The sequence below is a fragment of the Tachypleus tridentatus genome, chromosome 13, assembly GCF_004210375.1.
Source record: "Tachypleus tridentatus isolate NWPU-2018 chromosome 13, ASM421037v1, whole genome shotgun sequence".
In the NCBI taxonomy this organism is placed as follows: Eukaryota; Metazoa; Arthropoda; class Merostomata; order Xiphosura; family Limulidae; genus Tachypleus; species Tachypleus tridentatus.
The window spans coordinates 10542042-10565091 of NC_134837.1; the positions used below are offsets into that span (position 1 = coordinate 10542042).

The 23050-nt window shown below is 35.4% G+C and overlaps 1 protein-coding gene across 1 annotated transcript; it reads left to right on the plus strand.

Annotated features, from left to right (window-relative positions):
• The first annotated feature begins 285 nt into the window (after positions 1–285).
• LOC143240560 (POU domain, class 2, transcription factor 3S-like) lies at positions 286–21942 on the plus strand. Its single transcript, XM_076483197.1, is given in 9 exon segments — positions 286–555; positions 5340–5528; positions 7683–7760; positions 12565–12729; positions 14064–14236; positions 17521–17527; positions 17718–17850; positions 21363–21491; positions 21494–21942. Coding segments are annotated over 9 exon segments (1503 nt in total). The 5' UTR covers positions 286–366; the 3' UTR covers positions 21934–21942.
• The last annotated feature ends 1108 nt before the right edge of the window (positions 21943–23050 follow it).

Genomic DNA, 23050 nt, shown 5'->3' on the forward strand with positions numbered 1-23050 from the left:
ACATTTAGTCTACAATCAAAGAGGATTGACAAAACACAACATGTAGTCCACAGTAAAAGAGGATTGACAAAACACAACATTTAGTCTACAATCAAAGAGGATTGACAAAACACAACATATAGTCCAGAGTAAAAGAGGATTGACAAAACACAACATTTAGTCTACAATCAAAGAGGATTGACAAAACATAACGTTTAATGTGCAATGCTCGAACGTTTCGTAATTAAACCAATACTTTCCTTTGTCCGTACAAAATAAATTATGTTCCATTGAATAATAAGAAAGTGAACGTTAATTTGATTTTCATGTTTATATACTTACTGCTAATATTATACATATTGTTAGTTTTGTTTTTAACTGTCAGGGATGAACAGTGAAATATCTTGTGAGAGTGACGAAAGTAACAATACTCAGGACGAGCTGCCTCAAGAAAATGACAGCCAATCAAAACAAGTCTGCGAAAGTAACAGCCAATCAAAACAAGCCTGCGAAAGTAGCAGCCAATCAAAACAAGCTAACAAAGGTGACCGCGAATCACAACAAGCTCTCAATTTGGTAAGTTTAGTACAGTTGTGTCCACAGATTATTTTATGAACTAACTTTCATGCAAACAAAGAGTGAAACATTTATAAGTGACCTAAAATAACATCACTATTATATAATGATGCCACACAACATCATTGGTCTAGATGATGTTACACAACACCACTGTTACAGACTGATGTTACACAACATTATTGGTTTAGATGATGTTACACAACACCACTGTTACAGACTGATGTTACACAACACCACTGTTACAGACTGATGTTACACAACATCATTGTTATAGACTGATGTTACTCTAATCCGTGATTACGAGAAAATCCACTTGTAAAGAAAATTATATATGTAAAAACGGCTGGTATGGGTAGAGATATGATGTAACACCACATCTCTGTTATAGACTGATGTTACACATTTCTGTTATAGACTGATGTTACACCACATTTCTGTTATATACTGATGTTACACATCTGTTATAGACTGATGTTACACGACATCTCTGTTATATACTGATGTTACACATCTGTTATAGACTGATGTTACACGACATCTCTGTTATAGACTGATGTTACACATTTCTGTTATAGACTGATGTTACACCACATTTCTGTTATATACTGATGTTACACATCTGTTATAGACTGATGTTACACGACATCTCTGTTATATACTGATGTTACACATCTGTTATAGACTGATGTTACACGACATCTCTGTTATAGACTGATGTTACACGACATCTCTGTTATAGACTGATGTTACAGAAAGTTACTTTTTGATTGCCTTGTCACAGAGAATCATTACTACTGTATACATAGAACCACCACTTGAGACTTATTGTACTGATCTAATTTTTTCATTGTCCCCAGTTATTTGTACCTTAAGGAGAGGGCTTCGAACTAGAAGTTAGAACACTAGCCCTAAATATCAGATTACGTTTGCCATGTTTGATCCCGCTAGTTTCGAATGGAAGTATAAACACACTTACCAAGATGGCACCTTCCAGATCGCGAGGGGACCAGGAAAACCGGACCTCAGCAAGCCCGAGAACCCATTGCTAGACCATTTTCGTGCATTATGAACACGTTGTGAACACTTCTCTGGATAAAGGGTTCAATCATATATTCAAGGACACTACCAGATCTGCATACGAACTATGATGCTACAAGCTGCATATCGGACAAACTTGTAAGTTGACAAACATCCAAATGGATTGTATTCATCTTGGTAATAGTCTTCCTTCAAGTTTATGAAATTAATTTTGTCAAACATTGACCGATACTGGTTTTTTTATGTGCCCCTCGGTGTAGATTACTGTACGTTGTGAGGGGACGTTGTGAGGTCTAAACATCCACCAACATGTTTGCCGTGTTTGGCCGCTCGTCAGAGGGAGGAGAGGATCCTGGTGGTTGAACCCCACCTGGTGGTTGGGCCTAAATTCCTATAGACGGACAGTCTTGGGATTGGCGTCCAGAGTTAACTCGTCGGTCCACTTGAGCTAGGGTTAACCAAGTACCGATGCTTGACATTCTCAACGGGTGTTGTGGGCACTGTGTCTGATGCTTGTGTTTGGGCATAATACTCACGAAACACTGGCTTTGCTGCAGTATCTTTGAGTTGCATTGTACCGCGTCGTCTTGTAGGCCAACTTTTGCTGCCAACGGGGTATTCGCTCCGATCCTGAACTCTGTGTTGATGAAGTTGTAATTCCCGTGGTCCCTGAGGTAAAGTTCTTGGAGCTTATATTTGACGATAAGCTGACCTCTATACCACACATGCAGCAGCTACGAGTCAAGTGTACAAGGGCACTGAATATCCTCCGTATCCTCTCTTTCACCTCTTTGGAGAGTGGACTGATGTTCTATGCTAAAGATCCATCGTGCTTTCATTCGATTGAAACTGGACTATGAGTCTTTGGTCTATGGCTCTGCCAGGACCTCGGGCTCGAATATGCTGGACTCCATTCATCATCAGAGGATTTCTGCACTTCCTCAGTCCAGAGTTTGTACACAGAGCCTCATGAACCTCATCTACACCTCCGTTGTTTGCATCTGTCTTTACTGTATGCTTCAAAACTGTATCCTTACCTGGGATTGTGTTTTCCTTCTTCAGTGGGCCATAATTTTTCAGAACAGACGGACAGCCATTTTTTCTTTTGGCCTTGGTATCCAGGAACAGTTGGATGAATTGGATCTGTCCTTGGATAACATTGCTGTATCCACTGGTCAGCCCATTCCACCATGGCTTATTATCATTCTCAAGTGTGATATTTCTTTGAGTTATGTGAGAAAGGTGGATACTCCTAATTCGAAATATCGTCTTCTATTTTCCAAACATTTTCGAACCATCTTTCCATTCCCTTTATATGGATGTTTCAAATTCAGGTGGCTCTGTGGGCTCTGCCATGGTTTGTTGTGATCGGTAGTTGCGCACAGAATCTCCTCTGCAGTTTCGGTGTTCATTTTCGAATTGCATCTCATTTCTCTTGCCCTGGATCACATAGCACTACTTTGCCCTGGATCACATAGCACTACTTTAATTGTACGATTGGGACCTCCTCATTTAGCTCTTTCCTGGCCCTGGAATCTCATCACGTTAGTTCCAACCCTGTTATCACCGATATTCAAAACCGACTGGCCCATTTTTCTTTAACATTTACTATCAAGGATTTTTGGACACCAGACCACGTTGTTATTCGTGGGAACGAGCTCGCCGACACTGGAGCTAAGTCTGTCTGCTTTGATGCTATCACTGTCATACCTGTCTCATACGTGGACTATGGTCCTGTATTAAAGGCTCGGCACCGTGCCAGTTGTCAATTGGCTTGCAGAGAGGAACGTGATTACAAGCTTTTCAAGATAGAACCCTATACTGGACTTTGGCCACCTTGTTTCTGTAAGGATCGGAAGATGACCCAAACAGTCTACACATTGGCCATCTTGTTTCTGTAAGGATCGGAAGATGACCCAAACAGTCTACACATTGGCCACCTTGTTTCTGTAAGGATCGGAAGATGACCCAAACAGTCTACACATTGGCCATCTTGTTTCTGTAAGGATCGGAAGATGACCCAAACAGTCTACACATTGGCCACCTTGTTTCTGTAAGGATTGGAAGATGACCCAAACAGTCTACACATTGGCCACCTTGTTTCTGTAAGGATCGGAAGGAGGACCCAAACAGTCTACACATTGGCCACCTTGTTTCTGTAAGGATCGGAAGATGACTCAAACAGTCTACACATTGGCCACCTTGTTTCTGTAAGGATCGGAAGATGACCCAAACAGTCTACACATTGGCCACCTTGTTTCTGTAAGGATCAGAAGATGACCCAAACAGTCTACACATTGGCCACCTTGTTTCTGTAAGGATCGAAAGATGACCCAAACAGTCTACACATTGGCCACCTTGTTTCTGTAAGGATCGGAAGATGACCCAAACAGTCTACACATTGGCCACCTTGTTTCTGTAAGGATCGGAAGATGACCCAAACAGTCTACACATTGGCCACCTTGTTTCGGTAAGGATCGGAAGATGACCCAAACAGTCTACACATTGGCCACCTTGTTTCTGTAAGGATCGGAAGGAGGACCCAAACAGTCTACACATTGGCCACCTTGTTTCTGTAAGGATCGGATGATGACCCAAACAGTCTACACATTGGCCATCTTGTTTCTGTAAGGATCGGAAGATGACCCAAACAGTCTACACATTGGCCACCTTGTTTCTGTAAGGATCGGAAGGAGGACCCAAACAGTCTACACATTGGCCACCTTGTTTCTGTAAGGATCGGAAGGAGGACCCAAACAGTCTACACATTGGCCACCTTGTTTCGGTAAGGATCGGAAGATGACCCAAACAGTCTACACATTGGCCACCTTGTTTCTGTAAGGATCGGAAGGAGGACTCAAACAGTCTACACATTGGCCACCTTGTTTCTGTAAGGATCGGAAGATGATCCAAACAGTCTACACATTGGCCACCTTGTTTCTGTAAGGATCGGAAGATGACCCAAACAGTCTACACATTGGCCACCTTGTTTCTGTAAGGATCGGAAGGAGGACCCAAACAGTCTACACATTGGCCACAGTTTTTTTACTTTTCTTTTATTATCTTTCAGTGAATAGTTTCATAACATAATAACTATCTTTCAGTGAATACTTTCATAACATAATAACTATTTTTCATTGAATACTTTCATAACATAATAATTATCTTTCAGGGAATACTTTCATAACATAATAATTATCTTTGAGTGAATACTTTCATAACATAATAATTATCTTTGAGTGAATACTTTCATAACATAATAATTATCTTTCAGTGAATACTTTCATAACATAATAACTATCTTTCAGTGAATACTTTCATAACATAATAATTATCTTTCAGGGAATACTTTCATAACATAATAATTATCTTTCAGTGAATACTTTCATAACATAATAATTATCTTTCAGGGAATACTTTCATAACATAATAATTATCTTTCAGGGAATACTTTCATAACATAATAACTATCTTTCAGTGAATATTTTGGTTACTGAAGACTAAGTATGTTTCATTATAAATTCAAGTATGAAGACTATTTTGTTTCTGAGATCTTTTACAAGAACTTTGATGATTTGTAACTTTTGCTATATTTTAAAGACATGAGGATAACGTTCGTTACTCGATTAAATCTCTTGAAATAGTTACATATCTTTTATTTTTTTCCCAGGATCTCTCGGTAAGATATTTTTACAAATTAGATCTCAGTTATATGTGGTAAAAGTTTTCTGTCTTTGCGGTAGGTCTTGTCTGACGAACTTGAAGATACCGACATCATTCAAAAAACTCTTAAGAAACGGCCGTCAACCGATAAGCTTTCTAAACCTTTTCCAGTAAGAGCATTCACCGAATTATCCACCATTACATCTCCTATGATAAACATGTCTTCCTTAGCAGCTGTAGCAGCAATACGACAGATGTCGTTAAGTCAGGTACTGTTTATTCTTGTCTTTATAAATGGTGATCTTTTTTAATCTTACAAAAATCTTTGTCTGTGAATTAGAATAAAGTTAATCCTGTTTATTTAGAACTATTGTCATTCTTTACAGTATAATTTCTCCGTTCTCTCGTTTTCTACTCAATCCTTCAATACTAAAACTCTATTGACAACTAAGGACTAAGTGTTTGTCTTTCTTGACTCACTTTTACTTCACATGTCCTGCTCATTTCGCTAGCCGTCCTTAATTTAGCAGTGTAAGACTAGAGAGAAGGCAGCTGGTCATCACCAATTCTTGAGCTGGTATTTTACCAACTAATAGTAGGATTGACACTCACATTATAACGCCCTTACGGCTGAAATGGCGAGCATGTTTGGTGTGTCGGGGAATCGAAATCGTGACCCTCAGATTACGAGTCAAGCGCCCTCTAGCCACCTGGCCCTAAACAAGTGAAAACTGTATAATGATCTTTAGTAAGGATTGTTAGGTTTGTCTCTCGACATTGTACGGGAAACTTACATATAATGTGATTCAAATAGCCGTGTACGATTTATATATATCTATATTACATATAATGTGATTCAAATAGCCGTGTACGATTTATATATATCTATATTACATATAATGTGATTCAAATAGCCGTGTACGATTTGTATATATCTATATTACATATAATGTGATTCAAATAGCCGTGTACGATTTATATATATCTATATTACATATAATGTGATTCAAATAGCCGTGTACGATTTATATATATCTATATTACATATAATGTGATTCAAATTTGCAAAAGGAAGGTCTGAAGCTAAACCATTGAATGTTAAAATGTCGTAACTACCTTTCTTCACATGTCAGAAGTTTTAACAGCGAGACCACATGGTACATGCAAACCTAATCAGAGAGTGTAGAATATATTTCACAGCACCTTCTGAAGTCTGTACAGCAGTAGTTAAGAACCATTTCTTACACTTTTAAATGACTTTAATAATAAAAGTTACTCTAATAAGAGTGTCGTTATGAAGTACCTTTTCTTTGACCAGCTCTGCATTGGTGGCAGTCAAAAGAAAATACGTTTGTCACTCATAAAAACAGTGGCTACCAACACCTGATGAATCACTGAAAAAACACGATTAGAAAAATGTATATGATATAAGAGAAGTCAGATTTTGTCCTAGTTAATTATCCAACTCTTGCAATAATTATCAGAATTCGATATCTTTAACAGTTATCATGATTCCATATTTTCTATCGTGGTCAATGCTCTTTATAAAGACTGATCATTGTACTGACACATTATTGATGTTACGCCGTCTTTATAAAGACTGATCATCGTACTGACGCTATACTGATTCTACACCGTCTTTATAAAGACTGATTATCGTACTGACGCTATACTGATTCTACACCGTCTTTATAAAGACTGATCATTGTACTGACACATTATTGATGTTACGCCGTCTTCATAAAGACTGATCATCGTACTGACGCTATACTGAATCTACACCGTCTTTATAAAGACTGATGATGGTACTGACACTGTGCTGATTGTAAGCCGTCTTGATAAAGACTGATCATGGTACTGACACTGTGCTGATTTTACACAGTCTTGAGAAAGACTTATCATGGTACTGGCACTGTATTGATGCTACACAACAATAATTTGTCATTCTGTGTGTATAGGAACATTTAACTTTGAGAGTCGAAATACATTAACGTAATACATTATTAAGGTGTAAAATGTGATTTGTTTGTTTATATAACTACCTAAATCTAAACGACACGGTTATATTCGTGGTGACGAGAAATCCACTTCAAGTAAACAACTAATTGCAGAGACAGCTGGTATAGATGATACAACTTTAATTGAGATAAAGTATATAACAGTTCGACCATCTTAAGTTATCTATTTTTTCATCAAAATAGAAAATTGAAACTTATTGTTACCTAGCACATGTCTTAGTGACGAAAATATGAACCCACACCAATCGTCTCTGCAATTATGTTATTTTCTGCTTAGTGCTTGTAACGCCATCTACTTTATTTAAGTCAAGTCAAGTAATTTGTAATTGCATATTTGTAAATATATGTTACCACTGAAGATGAGACACCGTAGATTTTCCAGTTTCATTATTTTGTTTCTGTTAGTTACTTGCGATCAGTCTTTATGGCCATTCACAATTTCTAACACCAACAACCTTACTACAGCAGCTACAAGCAGGGAAGGTAAGTTGTTAAATTAATTATATTAATATACCTGTATTTCACCATTAATTAATGATCAACCTCAAAACAGAAAAGTTAGCTTAATGAAATAGTTTATCTGAAACTATTTAACACAGTTATCAGTTAATGTCTAGCTGAACAAATAACTGTATTGTACCTATAAAATAAGTGAAAAAAACATAAACATTCTTGAAACATACGTCTGTGTAACAAGTACAAAATACAAAGTTCCGCGGGACAATAGGTAATTTGAGAGTAAACACTGTTGTCAACTGTTTCAGTCAAAGGTAACAATGAGCAATAAAGGGGTTTAACAGTTTGTAAACATGACAGTAACATTGTATTTGTTTATTCATCAAGAATGTTGAGTAAAGTGTCTTTAACTGAACAATTAAAACTGTTTTCGAAAATTTACGATACGTTTAAAATAAATAAAGTGAAACCCTCTTTAAGCCTAATAAGCTTACCACCAGTATCGTGCTCAAAGATTTAAATTTTACCAGTGTTGTATATGGGCACAATACAATCACAACTTAATTATATGTATAACAGATAGACAGATAAACCACATCACCACATGTACGTAAATAACATAAATAAACACAGGCAAGATTTCTGTTTCCAAAACAACAGAGTTCGTATACATACAGATACTGGAGAATATCTTCCGTTTCCCTTCTTATGTCCGCTTTTGGGGATTATGTAAGCCTAAAGTCTAAACATTTTGTACCTAATTAATATCCTCATTAAACATAACCTTATAATCTGATTTATTATCAAACAAAATATTATATGATGTACTGTTATAGAAGAAACGACTTAAAATGAACTACTTTAATTTAGGTCATGATGTACTGTTATAGAAGAAACGACTTAAAATGAACTACTTTAATTTTGGTCATGATGTACTGTTATACAAAAAACGACTTAAAGTGAACTATTTTAATTTGGGTCATGATGTACTGTTATACAAAAAACGACTTAAAATTAACTACTTTAATTTGGGTCATGATGTACTGTTATAGAAGAAACAACTTAAAATGAACTACTTTAATTTGGGTCATGATGTACTGTTATAGAAGAAACGACTTAAAGTGAACTACTTTAATTTGTGTCATGATGTACTGTTATAGAAGAAACAACTTAAAATGAACTACTTTAATTTAGGTCATGATGTACGGTTATAGAAGAAACGACTTAAAATGAACCTCTTTAATTTAGGTCATGATGTACTGTTATAGAAAAAACGACTTAAAACGAACTACTTTAATTTGGGTCATGATGTACTGTTATAGAAGAAACGACTTAAAACGAACTACTTTAATTTAGGTTATAATGTACTGTTATAGAAGAAACGACTTAAAACGAACTACTTTAAATTAGGTTATAATGTACTGTTATAGAAGAAACGACTTAAAACGAACTACTTTAAATTAGGTTATAATGTACTGTTATAGAAAAAACGACTTAAAATGAACTACTTTAATTTGGGTCATGATGTACTGTTATAGAAGAAACAACTTAAAACGAACTACTTTAATTTGGGTCATGATGTACTGTTATAGAAGAAACAACTTAAAATGAACTACTTTAATTTAGGTTATAATGTACTGTTATAGAAGAAACAACTTAAAATGAACTACATTAATTTGGGTCATGATGTACTGTTATAGAAGAAACGACTTAAAGCGAACTACTTTAATTTAGGTTATAATGTACTGTTATAGAAGAAACGACTTAAAACGAACTACTTTAATTTAGGTTATAATGTACTGTTATAGAAGAAACGACTTAAAATGAACTACTTTAATTTGGGTCATGATGTACTGTTATAGAAGAAACAGCTTAAAATGAACTACTTTAATTTCGGTCATGATGTACTGTTATAGAAGAAACGACTTAAAGTTAACTACTTTAATTTGGGTCATGATGTACTGTTATAGAAGAAACGACTTAAAATGAACTACTTTAATTTAGGTTATAATGTACTGTTATAGAAGAAACGACTTAAAATGAACTACTTTAATTTGGGTCATGATGTACTGGTTTAGAAGAAACGACTTAAAATGAACCTCTTTAATTTAGGTCATGATGTACTGTTATAGAAAAACGACTTAAAACGAACTACTTTAATTTGGGTCATGATGTACTGTTATAGAAGAAACGACTTAAAACGAACTACTTTAATTTAGGTTATAATGTACTGTTATAGAAGAAACGACTTAAAACGAACTACTTTAAATTAGGTTATAATGTACTGTTATAGAAGAAACGACTTAAAACGAACTACTTTAAATTAGGTTATAATGTACTGTTATAGAAAAAACGACTTAAAATGAACTACTTTAATTTAGGTTATAATGTACTGTTATAGAAGAAACAACTTAAAATGAACTACATTAATTTGGGTCATGAGGTACTGTTATAGAAGAAACGACTTAAAATGAACTACTTTAATTTGGGTCATGATGTACTGTTATAGAAGAAACAACTTAAAATGAACTACTTTAATTTGGGTCATGATGTACTGTTATAGAAGAAACGACTTAAAATGAACCTCTTTAATTTAGGTCATGATGTACTGTTATAGAAAAAAACGACTTAAAACGAACTACTTTAATTTGGGTCATGATGTACTGTTATAGAAGAAACACCTTAAAACGAACTACTTTAATTTAGGTTATAATGTACTGTTATAGAAGAAACGACTTAAAACGAACTACTTTAATTTAGGTTATAATGTACTGTTATAGAAGAAACGACTTAAAACGAACTACTTTAATTTAGGTTATAATGTACTGTTATAGAAGAAACGACTTAAAATGAACTACTTTAATTTGGGTCATGATGTACTGTTATAGAAGAAACAGCTTAAAATGAACTACTTTAATTTCGGTCATGATGTACTGTTATAGAAGAAACGACTTAAAGTTAACTACTTTAATTTGGGTCATGATGTACTGTTATAGAAGAAACAACTTAAAATGAACTACTTTAATTTAGGTTATAATGTACTGTTATAGAAGAAACGACTTAAAATGAACTACTTTAATTTGGGTCATGATGTACTGGTTTAGAAGAAACGACTTAAAATGAACTACTTTAATTTGGGTCATGATGTACTGTTATAGAAGAAACGACTTAAAATGAACTACTTTAATTTGGGTTATAATGTACTGTTATAGAAGAAACGACTTAAAATGAACTACTTTAATTTGGGTCATGATGTACTGTTATAGAAGAAACAACTTAAAATGAACTACTTTAATTTGGGTCATGATGTACTGGTTTAGAAGAAACGACTTAAAATGAACTACTTTAATTTAGGTTATAATGTACTGTTATAGAAGAAACAACTTAAAATGAACTACTTTAATTTGGGTCATGATGTACTGTTATAGAAGAAACAGCTTAAAATGAACTACTTTAATTTCGGTCATGATGTACTGTTATAGAAGAAACAACTTAAAATGAACTACTTTAATTTGGGTCATGATGTACTGGTTTTGAAGAAACGACTTAAAATGAACTACTTTAATTTGGGTCATGATGTACTGTTATAGAAGAAACGACTTAAAATGAACTACTTTAATTTGTGTCATGATGTACTGTTATAGAAGAAACGACTTAAAATTAACTACTTTAATTTGCGTCATGATGTACTGTTATACAAAAAACGACTTAAAACGAACTACTTTAATTTGGGTCATGATGTACTGTTATAGAAGAAACAACTTAAAATGAACTACTTTCATTTAGGTTATAATGTACTGTTATAGAAGAATCAACTTAAAATGAACTACTTTAATTTGGGTCATGATGTACTCTTATAGAAGAAACGACTTAAAGTGAACTACTTTAATTTGGGTCATTATGTACTGTTATAGAAGAAACAACTTAAAATGAACTACTTTAATTTGGGTCATGATGTACTGTTATAGAAGAAACGACTTAAAATGAACTACTTTAATTTAGGTTATAATATACTGTTATAGAAGAAACGACTTAAAACGAACTACTTTAATTTGGGTCATGATGTACTGTTATAGAAGAAACGACTTAAAATGAACTACTTTAATTTGGGTCATGATGTACTGGTTTTTGAAGAAACGACTTAAAATGAACTACTTTAATTTAGGTTATAATGTACTGTTATAGAAGAAACAACTTAAAATGAACTACTTTAATTTGGGTCATGATGTACTGTTATAGAAGAAACGACTTAAAATGAACTACTTTAATTTGGGTCATGATGTACTGTTATAGAAGAAACAACTTAAAATGAATTACTTTAATTTGGGTCATGATGTACTGTTATAGAAGAAACGACTTAAAATGAACTACTTTAATTTAAGTTATAATGTACTGTTATAGAAGAAACGACTTAAAATGAACTAGTTTAATTTGGGTCATGATGTACTGGTTTAGAAGAAACGACTTAAAATGAACTACTTTAATTTGGGTCATGATGTACTGTTATAGAAGAAACGACTTAAATTGAACTACTTTAATTTGGGTCATGATGTTCTGTTATAGAAGAAACAACTTAAAATGAACTACTTTAATTTGGGTCATGATGTACTGTTATAGAAGAAACAACTGAAAACGAACTACTTTAATTTGAAATTGTCGTCGCTTGTGTCGTCGTTTCGTTCTTCTGGGTGACGTGAAAACCCATTTGTTATCAATATCAATATATATATCTTATTCGTACCAGTTTTTACAGATATGTGTGCCACCTCATTGTGAACGACATAGTTTAATAAAACTTGTACAGGTGAAATAATGTGTTTTTATCCTTTAGTTTCCTCCAGGTTTAAGTGTTTCTAGCGATCAGCCAATCCCTCAAGAACTTTCCCAACTACAGCTTCAACAACGCCATCTTCAGAGTTTGGGACAATTTCTTTTGTCGCAGTTCAGCCATCTGCCATCTGCCAGTTTTCAAGCACAGCTATTCATTGAGATTCAGGTAATACTTTGGATTATCTGAGTTACACACAACAAGTTTCATGTCACCATAAGGACTGGTATAAAAGGATATGTTGGAGGGCCTATTATACAGTTTCACATCACTCATAAGAACTGATATAAAAGGATATGTTAGTCGACCATAATAAGGTTTCTTGTTACTCATAATTGAAGTTCATTTCTACCAATGTTTCAAACAAATACTTGGCTATTCTTTTATATCCAGTTACTTCTTCAGTGGGTTTTATTAAGAACTCTGTTCTTCGAACTGACCGAAGGTTTGTCTTCAAAACACGTAAAAACCCAATAGTTGTTTAAACCGAACAATTTTTACCATAACAGGTACTTGGTTGTGTTTTTGCATGGCCTAGCGCGTAAGGCGTGCGATTCGTAATCTGAGGGTCGTGGGTTTGAATCCAGGTCACACCAAACATGCTTGCTCTTTCAGCCGTGGGGGTGTTATAATGTGACGGTCAATCCCACTATTCGTTGGTAAAAGAGTGGCCCAAGAGTTGGAGGTGGGTGGTGATGACTAGCTGCCTTCCCTCTAATCTTACACTACTAAATTAGGGATGGCTAGCGCAGATAGTCCTGAGTAGCTTTGCGCGAAATTCAAAACAAAACAATGGTTGTGTTTTATGTTTCAGTCTAGCTAGACCCTATTTACTAATAGTATACTGAACTTGTATGCTATTATATCTTCTGTTGAAACACACTGAACACATATTTATGTGGTAATATATATTTGATCGTTTGTTGATTTCTGGATTCAACGTAAAACTACTCGAGAGCTATTTGCATTAGCCGTCCCTAATTTAGCAGAAATAGACTAGAGGAAAGACAGACAATTAGTTTACATTGCTCACCACCAACTTCTAGACTACTCTTTTACCAACGATTTGTGGAAATGACAGCAACATTATAACGGTCTCACGATTGAGGAGACAAGCATGTTCGCTTAAGAGAATTAAACCTATAAATCACGAGCCATGTGCCCTAGTAACTAGACGTTAATATGTACCAACCATGGTACTGTACATGAAATTTACTTGTGGTTGTCGTGTCAGCCTGTGGATCAAAAGATCAAAGGTTCGTATCCCGTTGCCAAGAAATCTCTCTGCGTTTTCAAGCAGTGCGTCGTAAAAGTTAAAGTTCGTTGTACGATTAGGGTAGTGTTACGTTAAATCTCTCAAACCTTGAAATCACGTTGTTTTATTAAAAAGGTTACTCGTATGATTTCTAAAACATTAAAGTCATGTTGTTCTATTAAGAACGTTATTTATCTGATTTGACGAATCATGAACTGATCGAAACATGTTTTAAAAATATCCCTAGAATCTTTTGATGGAACAGTCGTCAGAACAAGTACGGTCACAAGTCAATCAGGTTTGTTCTCCTTCTGGGAACCCACGAGTTGATGTCCCTGTCAGACATCAAACTCTTCCCAGAGAATCGGAGGATCCAACAAATTGTTGTCATGCCAACCACAGGAGGCGCTACAAGCCAAGGTCTGATTTTTGAATTTTTTTAGAACTAAAAAAGGTATTTTTGTTTGCATTTCACATCCAAATACCGTATTCGACAGTATGTGCGATGTATAATATTTTCATAATATTAATATGGAAACGTTAATAGTTATTGTAATTTGAATTGTGTTGAATATTTATCTGTTTATACTGGAAAGTTATTACTTATCTGCTTCACTGGGAAACACTAGCATTTTAAAATTGTTAATTTGTTTTTTGTAGGATACAGTGGTACCTCGGTTCTCAAACTTAGTCCGTTCCAGAAGGCTGTTCAAAAAACGAATCAGTTTTTCCCACAAGAAGTACTGTAAATTAAATTAATCTGTTACAGACCTCCAAAAATTACGCATTATGAAGCATTTTAAGTAAAAATATTGCTTATTTATACCTGTATAATAATACTTACATGCATATAAAGTCAACCACAAAAACTATAAACACAATGAAAAAAAACAATAAATGAAAATTTAACTGCACTTTACCTGTGCTGAGGAGAGCTGATGGTGTAAGTGAAAGGTGGTGAGGAACGTGGGGAGTAGGAGGGTTATTATTCTTTGGAAGGGGAGTCACCATCCATAAAAATATCAGGTAACTCTCCTTCTGGGGTTCTTTCTCTTTTCTGTCTCTTTGTACCGCTACAACCTGCTTGAGACTCACTGGACCTATTTCTCACTAAAAATTTGTCTAATGAGGTTTGTTTCTGCCTGCATTTTAAAATGTGTCTGAAGTAAGAAATGGCATTGTCATTGAAAAGGTTTATGTTTCGGTTTGCTACAGCTTTGTCAGGGTGAAATATTTCCACAACACTTTATAACTCTCCCCGTTTTCCACACATTTCCTTGATTAGTGAACTAGGAACATCCTCCCTTCCCTCCTCCTCATCTGAAGACACTTCCTCAGTTGCCTTCTGTTGCTGCTCTTTCTGAAGGTCTTGGAGTTCTTCCGTGGTGAGCTCAGTGTTGTGGTCTTCCACCAACTCCTCCATATCATCACCACTCACATTCAAGCCATACCTTGGCTACTGAGACAATATCCTCGATAACAGGCTCAGCCTCAAAGCCTTCAAAGTCTCTATCTGCTTCTGAGTCTGGCCACAATTTCTTCCAGGCTGAGTTCATGGTCCTCAAAGACACTTCTCTCCAGGCTTTGTCTATGATCCTCAAGCAATGGAGGATATTAAAATGATCTTTCCAGAACTCTCTGAGGGTTACCTCCGTGTCAGAGGTCACTTTAAAGCACCTTTGAAACAGTGCTTTGGTGTAGAGTTTCTTAAAGATCGATATGACCTGCTGGTCCATGGGCTGAATGAGAGGAGTCGTGTTAGGGGACAAGAACTTCACCGTAATAAAACTGTACTCCTCCACCAACCCGTCCTCCAAGCCTGGTGGGTGAGCAGGTGCATTGTCCATCACAAGAAGGGCATTGAGTGGCAAATGTTTTTCCGTGAGGTAATTCTTTACACATGGGGCAAACACTTCATGGACCCACTCCATAAAAAAATGCCTGGTTACCCATGCTTTACTGTTAGCCGTCCAGGCTAACTCTATTGTTATGTAGTAATGCAAGTGAGGACTTAAAACTTAAGCCTTTGCTTGTGTCCTAGCAATGACTTCTCCTCCTTGGTGATGTAGGTCGTCTTTGGCATTTTCTTCCAAAAGAGGCCTGTCTCATCACAGTTGAACACTTGTTGGGGAATAAAACCCTCAACTTCTACAAAGTCCTTAAATTCCCTGACAAATTTATCAGCAGCGTCTATGTTAGAACTGGCACCCTCCCCATGTCTCACCCTACTATGTATGCCACTTCTCTTCCTAAATGTTTCAAACCACCCCTACTAGCCTTAAAGGCATCACTTGTATCAGAACTCGTTCCAGGGGGTGTTTTTCAGGAGGTCAGCATGCAACTGCTTTGCTTTCTCACAAATGATGGTCTCAGAAATGCTATCACCAGCTAACTGTTTTTCGTTTACCCAAATCAACAACAGTTTTTCTATCTCTTTCACAGTTTGTGATCTTTATTTCGTAAGCACTGTCACTCCTTTTGCAACATCAGCTCCTTTGATGACCTCTTTATTTTTCAGTATGGTGCAGACTGTAGACTTCACCGTACCAAACTGTGTAGCAAGGTCAGACACGTGAACACCACTCTCATACTTCGCTATGAGATCTTTTTTCACCTCTGTTGTGGCTCTAACAACTTTTCTTTTTGGTTTGCTGCTTTCATTATCCTTCTTTTACTCCATGGTGGTTTATTTAATCAGAATATTTAGAAGAAAAAAAACAACAATAAAAAAAGAAAGAAAAGAAAAAACCAAGAACGTTCACAGCGGTGGGTGTGTGGACTGAACAACAAGTGCAGGTAAAATGTTTTGGGCAAGCTTGGCGCAGGCCGAAAATGGTCGAAGGGTCGTTCGGGTCATCATTAGGGTTTTTTCAGGGATTCTGGCCACGACAGCTTGGTTCGAGAACTGAATTTATTTTCGACAACTGAGACATTTTTTTTTCAAACAATATGTTCGAAAAAAAATATCGAAAAGTCTATGGACTTAAAGCGCTAAAACTCGGCCTTCGGATCACCGCAGTAGATGCAACGGGTAAGTCCTTTATTTGGGCACAAGCAAGTGTATGGACATACAATGACAAAACCCAGAGTTCAATTTCCCGCAGTGTACACAACAAATGGGTCTCCGATGTGACTACAGTAAGTCTACGGATTCACAACACAAAAATTCGACGCTCGGTTTTTTGTGGTAGACATCAAACAGACCAATTTAACCTTGCTCTTTATAATTTCAAACAAATAAAAAGCATTTCCGCTGGGACAATGATAAGTTTACGAACTCACAATATAGGGTTCGATTCCTTGCAGTAGGCACAGCTTATGACTCAATCTGTCTCTCTAAAAACAAACAAACGACATATTAAAACTTAATAGTCTCCTGTACTCCATAAAGACCTGTTGATCTAGTGCAGTATAAATTACTACGCTTTAAATAGTGTAGTTTTATGGCTGGACCACATTAACATCCCCAACCAGACGTACAATAATTATTTTCAGGTAGTTTTGAAATAATGCCCTCACGTTATATGTATAAAATGTAAAAATTACAAATAGTGTTTGGCAGTGTAGTTGAAAATACAAATTTTTAGTTGTTTTTTTTCTAAAAAATGTTAAAGTGTACATTGATATTTATTTTTTACGAACTTAATGATTCATTTTTTTGCGCAATAGTCTGAGATTTGATTCTAAATTTATATTTTTTAAAGCCACATCGTAAGTGACGAAATAAGACGGTTTTCAAATCAGACCATTATCTCAAACGAGTTACAAAATGTTTCATACGTCATTACAGTAATTTTTGATGTTACTAAATAAATATCTTATTCATTGTGAAATATGAACTTACGCTTTTATCGTGCGTAATTTCAATGAGTATAGTTTAGAACAAGTTCCCTGCTGACAGTATTTTTCACAGATTGATACGCCAAGATTTCCTTTAAAACTTCGGTCGAACGAGGCCCGTCCTGAGGAGACACCAGCTTTAAAAGATTTGGAAGATTTTGCCAAAACATTTAAGCAGAAGAGAATAATGTTTGGTAAGTATGCGTGTAATGTGCACTTTTAAAACCTATAGTAAGTATATCGATCAGTATATCCGTAAGTATAAGTATATCCATATTCATAGCCTAACGTTAGGCTTACCTAGGCCTAATGAAACATAATAGTAATATCAGTCCTTCTTTAATGCGTAACTTGAATTTTATTTCTGCGTTAAATAACAGTCAATTTGAGCATGAATTCTTAGTATTGTGTACATAATATGTTAGATTACATGAAAAAAAAATATTTTTTTTTGTTTACTGCAAATGTTTTGTCTTATAATAACTTGTGTTAACTTGATCCACTTATAATCACTAATAGTTTATTTAAAAATCATTAAAATAATAGCAGATTTATCTTCGTTAACATTTAAGGAACTTTTATTTCATGACCAGAAAAACAACTTTTAAAAATAACAACAGTTAATTGGCAAATCAATTTTCACAATCAAATACATAGCCTATAGTAATGATACAACCCTGAGCACGATCAGTCACTGATTCAATGGCAAGATAGAGTTATAAGACTGTACTTTTAACATTTTAATTTGGTTGTTTGCGTTGTTTTTGACTTCCAGATTTACGTTGCTTCATGGGCAAGCCACGAGATTAAATAAATATTGTGAGAATATAAAAACACCAATCGATTGTTAGATTAGGCTAATGAGTGTGCTAGTGTTGTTTGTCTATAATCGATAAGCTATCAGTTCCTTAAAAATAACACATAGTCCTTTATAACAATTTAATTTTATAAAGGGCATGTATCCGATAAGTGAAGTAATAATAACACAGATTATGTATTGTCTTGATCACCCATTTTGTACACAAGTCTTTATATTTCTTCTGTTTGCAGACAGTTGTTTTAAATGGATATTTTTATCGGTCGGTAACAGTTTTGAAACGATATCACTGTTTTGTTTGTTTTTGATGGATTTCTCGTGCGTGATTGTAAAATTCCAAATAAAGTCCGACATTTATTCGCACTTGAACGTTTACATGACAGTAGTCATTTGAATTTCTTTAACTTGTCCAGCAACGTGACCGTAGTCTACACGTTATAACAAGACAATGCTTGTAGGGTTGTCACAGTATGACAGCTAGTATCACTATTTGTTTGTAAAATAATAGGTACCCTAGAGTTGGTAATGGGAGGTGAAACCTGTTGGAATGCTATAGCTGTAAGAACTAATCATTACAAAGGAGTTAACATTCCTTATTTAACACCGTATTTTTCTAACATGGAAACACTTCCATGAGGGAACATTTGTTGTCTCACGAGTTCTTTTTGTAGAGACAGTAACTACGTGATAAGTGTGATCTCTTGTAGAATGGTAACTTACTCGATGATTATAAGTGTGATCTCTTGTAGAATGGTAACTTACTCGATGATTATAAGTGTGATCTCTTGTAGAATGGTAACTTACTCGATGATTATAAGTGTGATCTCTTGTAGAATGGTAACTTACTCGATGATTATAAGTGTGATCTCTTGTAGAATGGTAACTTAATCGATGATTATAAGTGTGATCTCTTGTAGAATGGTAACTTACTCGATGATTATAAGTGTGATCTCTTGTAGAATGGTAACTTACTCGATGATTATAAGTGTGATCTCTTGTAGAATGGTAACTTGCTCGATGATTATAAGTGTGATCTCTTGTAGAATGGTAACTTACTCGATGATTATAAGTGTGATCTCTTGTAGAATGGTAACTTACTCGATGATTATAAGTGTGACACGTTCCTTTCAAGAAGAAAACTGCCTTTGCTGTAAAATGTGTGTCGCAAGTCCTGATTACAGAGGGCTATCCTGTATGTGTTACAAGTTTTCATAAGGGGACATCGCCGTCTTGGAACATAATATATGTAACCTGATGAGAACACTATTATACTTTGAGATCTTTACGCATGTGATAAGGATTCTGTAGGGGCAACACCTTGGAGGAAGATTATGTTCAACACTGGAAATATATGTTTTGAATGCCAGTAACATTAGTTTTAAAGAAACCGTTGGTTTTGTTACTTCATTTTCTACATCAGGTGGTATTTAACAACCAGTGACTGTATACACAAAACCGACCAGACAACTGCGAAATACAGTGGTACCTCGGTTCTCGAACTTAATCCGTCCCAGAAGGCTGTTCGAAAACCGAATCAATTTTTCCCATAAGAAATACTGTAAATTAAATTAATCTGTTACAGACCTCCAAAAATTACGCATTATGAAGCATTTTAAGTAAAAATATTGCTTATTTATACCTGTATAATAATACTTACATGCATATAAAGTCAACCACAAAAACTATAAACACAATAAAAAAACAATAAATGAAAATTTAACTGCACTTTACCTGTGCTGAGGAGAGCTGATGGTGTAAGTGAAAGGTGGTGAGGAACGTAGAGAGTAGGAGGGTTATTATTGTTTGGAAGGGGAGTCACTTCCATAAAAACGTTAGGTAACTCTCCTTCTGGGGTTCTTTCTCTTTTCTGTCTCTTTGCACCACTACAACCTGTTTGAGACTCACTGGACCTATTTCTCACTAAAAACTTGTCTAATGAGGTTTGTTTCTGCCTGGCACCCTCCCCATGTCATCACTTGTATCAGCACTCGTTCCAGGGGTGTTTTTCAGGAGGTCAGCACGTAACTGCTTTGCTTTCTCACAAATGATGGTCTCAGAAATGCTATCACCAGCTAACTGTTTTTTGTTTACCCAAATCAACAACAGTTTTTCTACCTCTTCCATTGTTTGTGATCTTTGTTTTGTGAGCAGTGTCGCTCCTTTTGCAACATCAGCTCCTTTGATGACCTCTTTATTTTTCAGTATGGTACAGACTGTATACTTCGCCATACCAAACTGTGTAGCAAGGTCAGACACGTGAACACCATTCTCAAAATTTGCTATGAGATCTTTTTTCACCTCTATTGTGGCTCTAACAACTTTTCTTTTTGGTTTGCTGCTTTCATTATCCTTCTTTGACCCCATGGTGGTTTATTTAGTCAGAATATTTAGAAAAACAACAACAAAAAGAAACACGAGAACGTTCACAGCAGATTTTAACGGGGGTATGGACTGAGTGACAGTTGGTCAAGCTTGGGGCGGGCCGAAAATGGTCAAAAGGTCGTTCGGGTCATCAGTAGGATTATTTCGGGGGTTCGGGCCACGACAGCTTGGTTCGGGAACCGAATTTATGTTCAACAACCGAGATATTTTTTTCTCAAACAATATGTTCGAAAACCGAATTGTTCGAGAAGGAGTCGTTCGAGAACCGAGGTACCACTGTATTTAAGTATTATGTTTGTGTTTTTTGTCTCTGGTTTAACTTGACGTTTTCCATAATCAACAGGTTGATATATTAACATGACCTCTATGCGAATAATGGATGTTAATGTCTGGGTTTATTTGTTAATCATATATTTCGGTTGAGGAATTTAAAAGGCAATGCGTTATATCCAAACGTAGTCTAATAAACATTTTTGTCACGATAATATTGTTTTCTTATACGTGTAGGGTTTACACAAGCAGATGTTGGATTAGCAATAGGAAGATATTATGGAAAGGATTTCAGCCAAACTACAATCTCTCGATTCGAAGCTCTTAATCTGAGTTTCAAGAACATGTTTAAGATAAAACCTTTATTCAGAGATGGCTAGAAGATGTCGACCGCTCTTTCAACAAAAATCTTTCACCTCTATCAGAATCCTCAGAAGAAACAATCTCACGTCGACGAAAGAGACGAACTAGTATTGACGCAAATGTGCGCCTAGCTTTAGAAAAGGCTTTTGTAAAGAACCAAAAACCTACCTCACAGAATCTGGGTAAGTTGGCTGAATCTTTGTCAATGCAGAAAGAAGTTGTTAGGGTTTGGTTTTGTAATAGGAGACAGAAATTAAAGAGGCTTAATCAGTCCACCGTAGTAGCAGCTACGTCATCTCCGGTAAATGTGACGTCACCCGTTCCTGCTGCTCCACATCCTGAATGTATCTCAGACTGTTCAAGATCGGTTCCTCGTATGACCAACATCACATCATCTTCGTTATGTTCAGGTTCCGATCGAAATCACGAGTTGGTATATTACTAGTGACTGATTTAACCCTTGAGTCAGGAAATTTGTATTATGTAATCTCTGGGCATCTAGTGTGTGAGATACCATAATGCTTACAAATAGAAAACTGGGACTTCAGGACAGTATAAGTGATCTGATATTTAAGACTGCAATAAAGGTAGACATAGATATTAATATCCTTTGTTTAGCCTAACAAAATGAGTAAACTGTTTCTAAATATGATACAATCCTGAGAAAACTGAAGATGTAAATATACCTTTATAGCACGAGTGAGAAAATGTCTGGAATATCTTCCTCAGTGTGTAATAGTCAGGAAATTGTTGGTAATCGTTTATAGAGTTATTAGTTATATCTTAACGTGGAGTAAAAAAATTCACCTTTCTGGAAAGTTATCGGTTGTTTGGTTCTGTTGTACCCAATCTGAAACCGAATGTCACTTGTAGGCGTGGCTCTGTTAAACAATGTTAAAACTGTTGGAGTTAGAGATAAATAATTATATTTGATTTTAAATGGACTATGTTTTAATGTTATTTTAATATAATAACGTTTGAATGTTACTTTAAGTTTTGGTTTTCAGTTGGTACACATTGAGTATAGAATACAAGTTTATACTACCTACGTGTCAAATATTGACAGTATAAGAACTGTGCGTTGAACTTTTTCGTTGTGTTTTAACCTAACTTGTTCTAGAATTCGCAATAAACGTTTACCAAATAAAATATGCACAACTATACTACATGTATATGGCAACGTTTCCGAAACGTTTGTCATCCACGACCCCTTTAATAAATATACTTCACGGTATAAAAACAAGTTTATGAAATTTCTGAGGACAATAAGATAACTGAACGTGAGTTTATTGCAACACTTTCGTTTTTTAAACGATGATTTGTTTGAAGTATCTTTTGAATTATTGATTTTAATGAGGTATGAAAAGGTCTATAGTTCGACACGAACCTCATATTACCGAAACAAGTGATAAGACGTCAGATCATACACACATTAAAGAAAGTCATAAACTTTAAAGCAAGAATTTAAGTTATTGTTTATTGGATTAAATATATCTTTATGGGTTTAGAAACTTATAATATGCAACGATTCTTGTTTAACATGTTAAACTTTGTACTGCTAG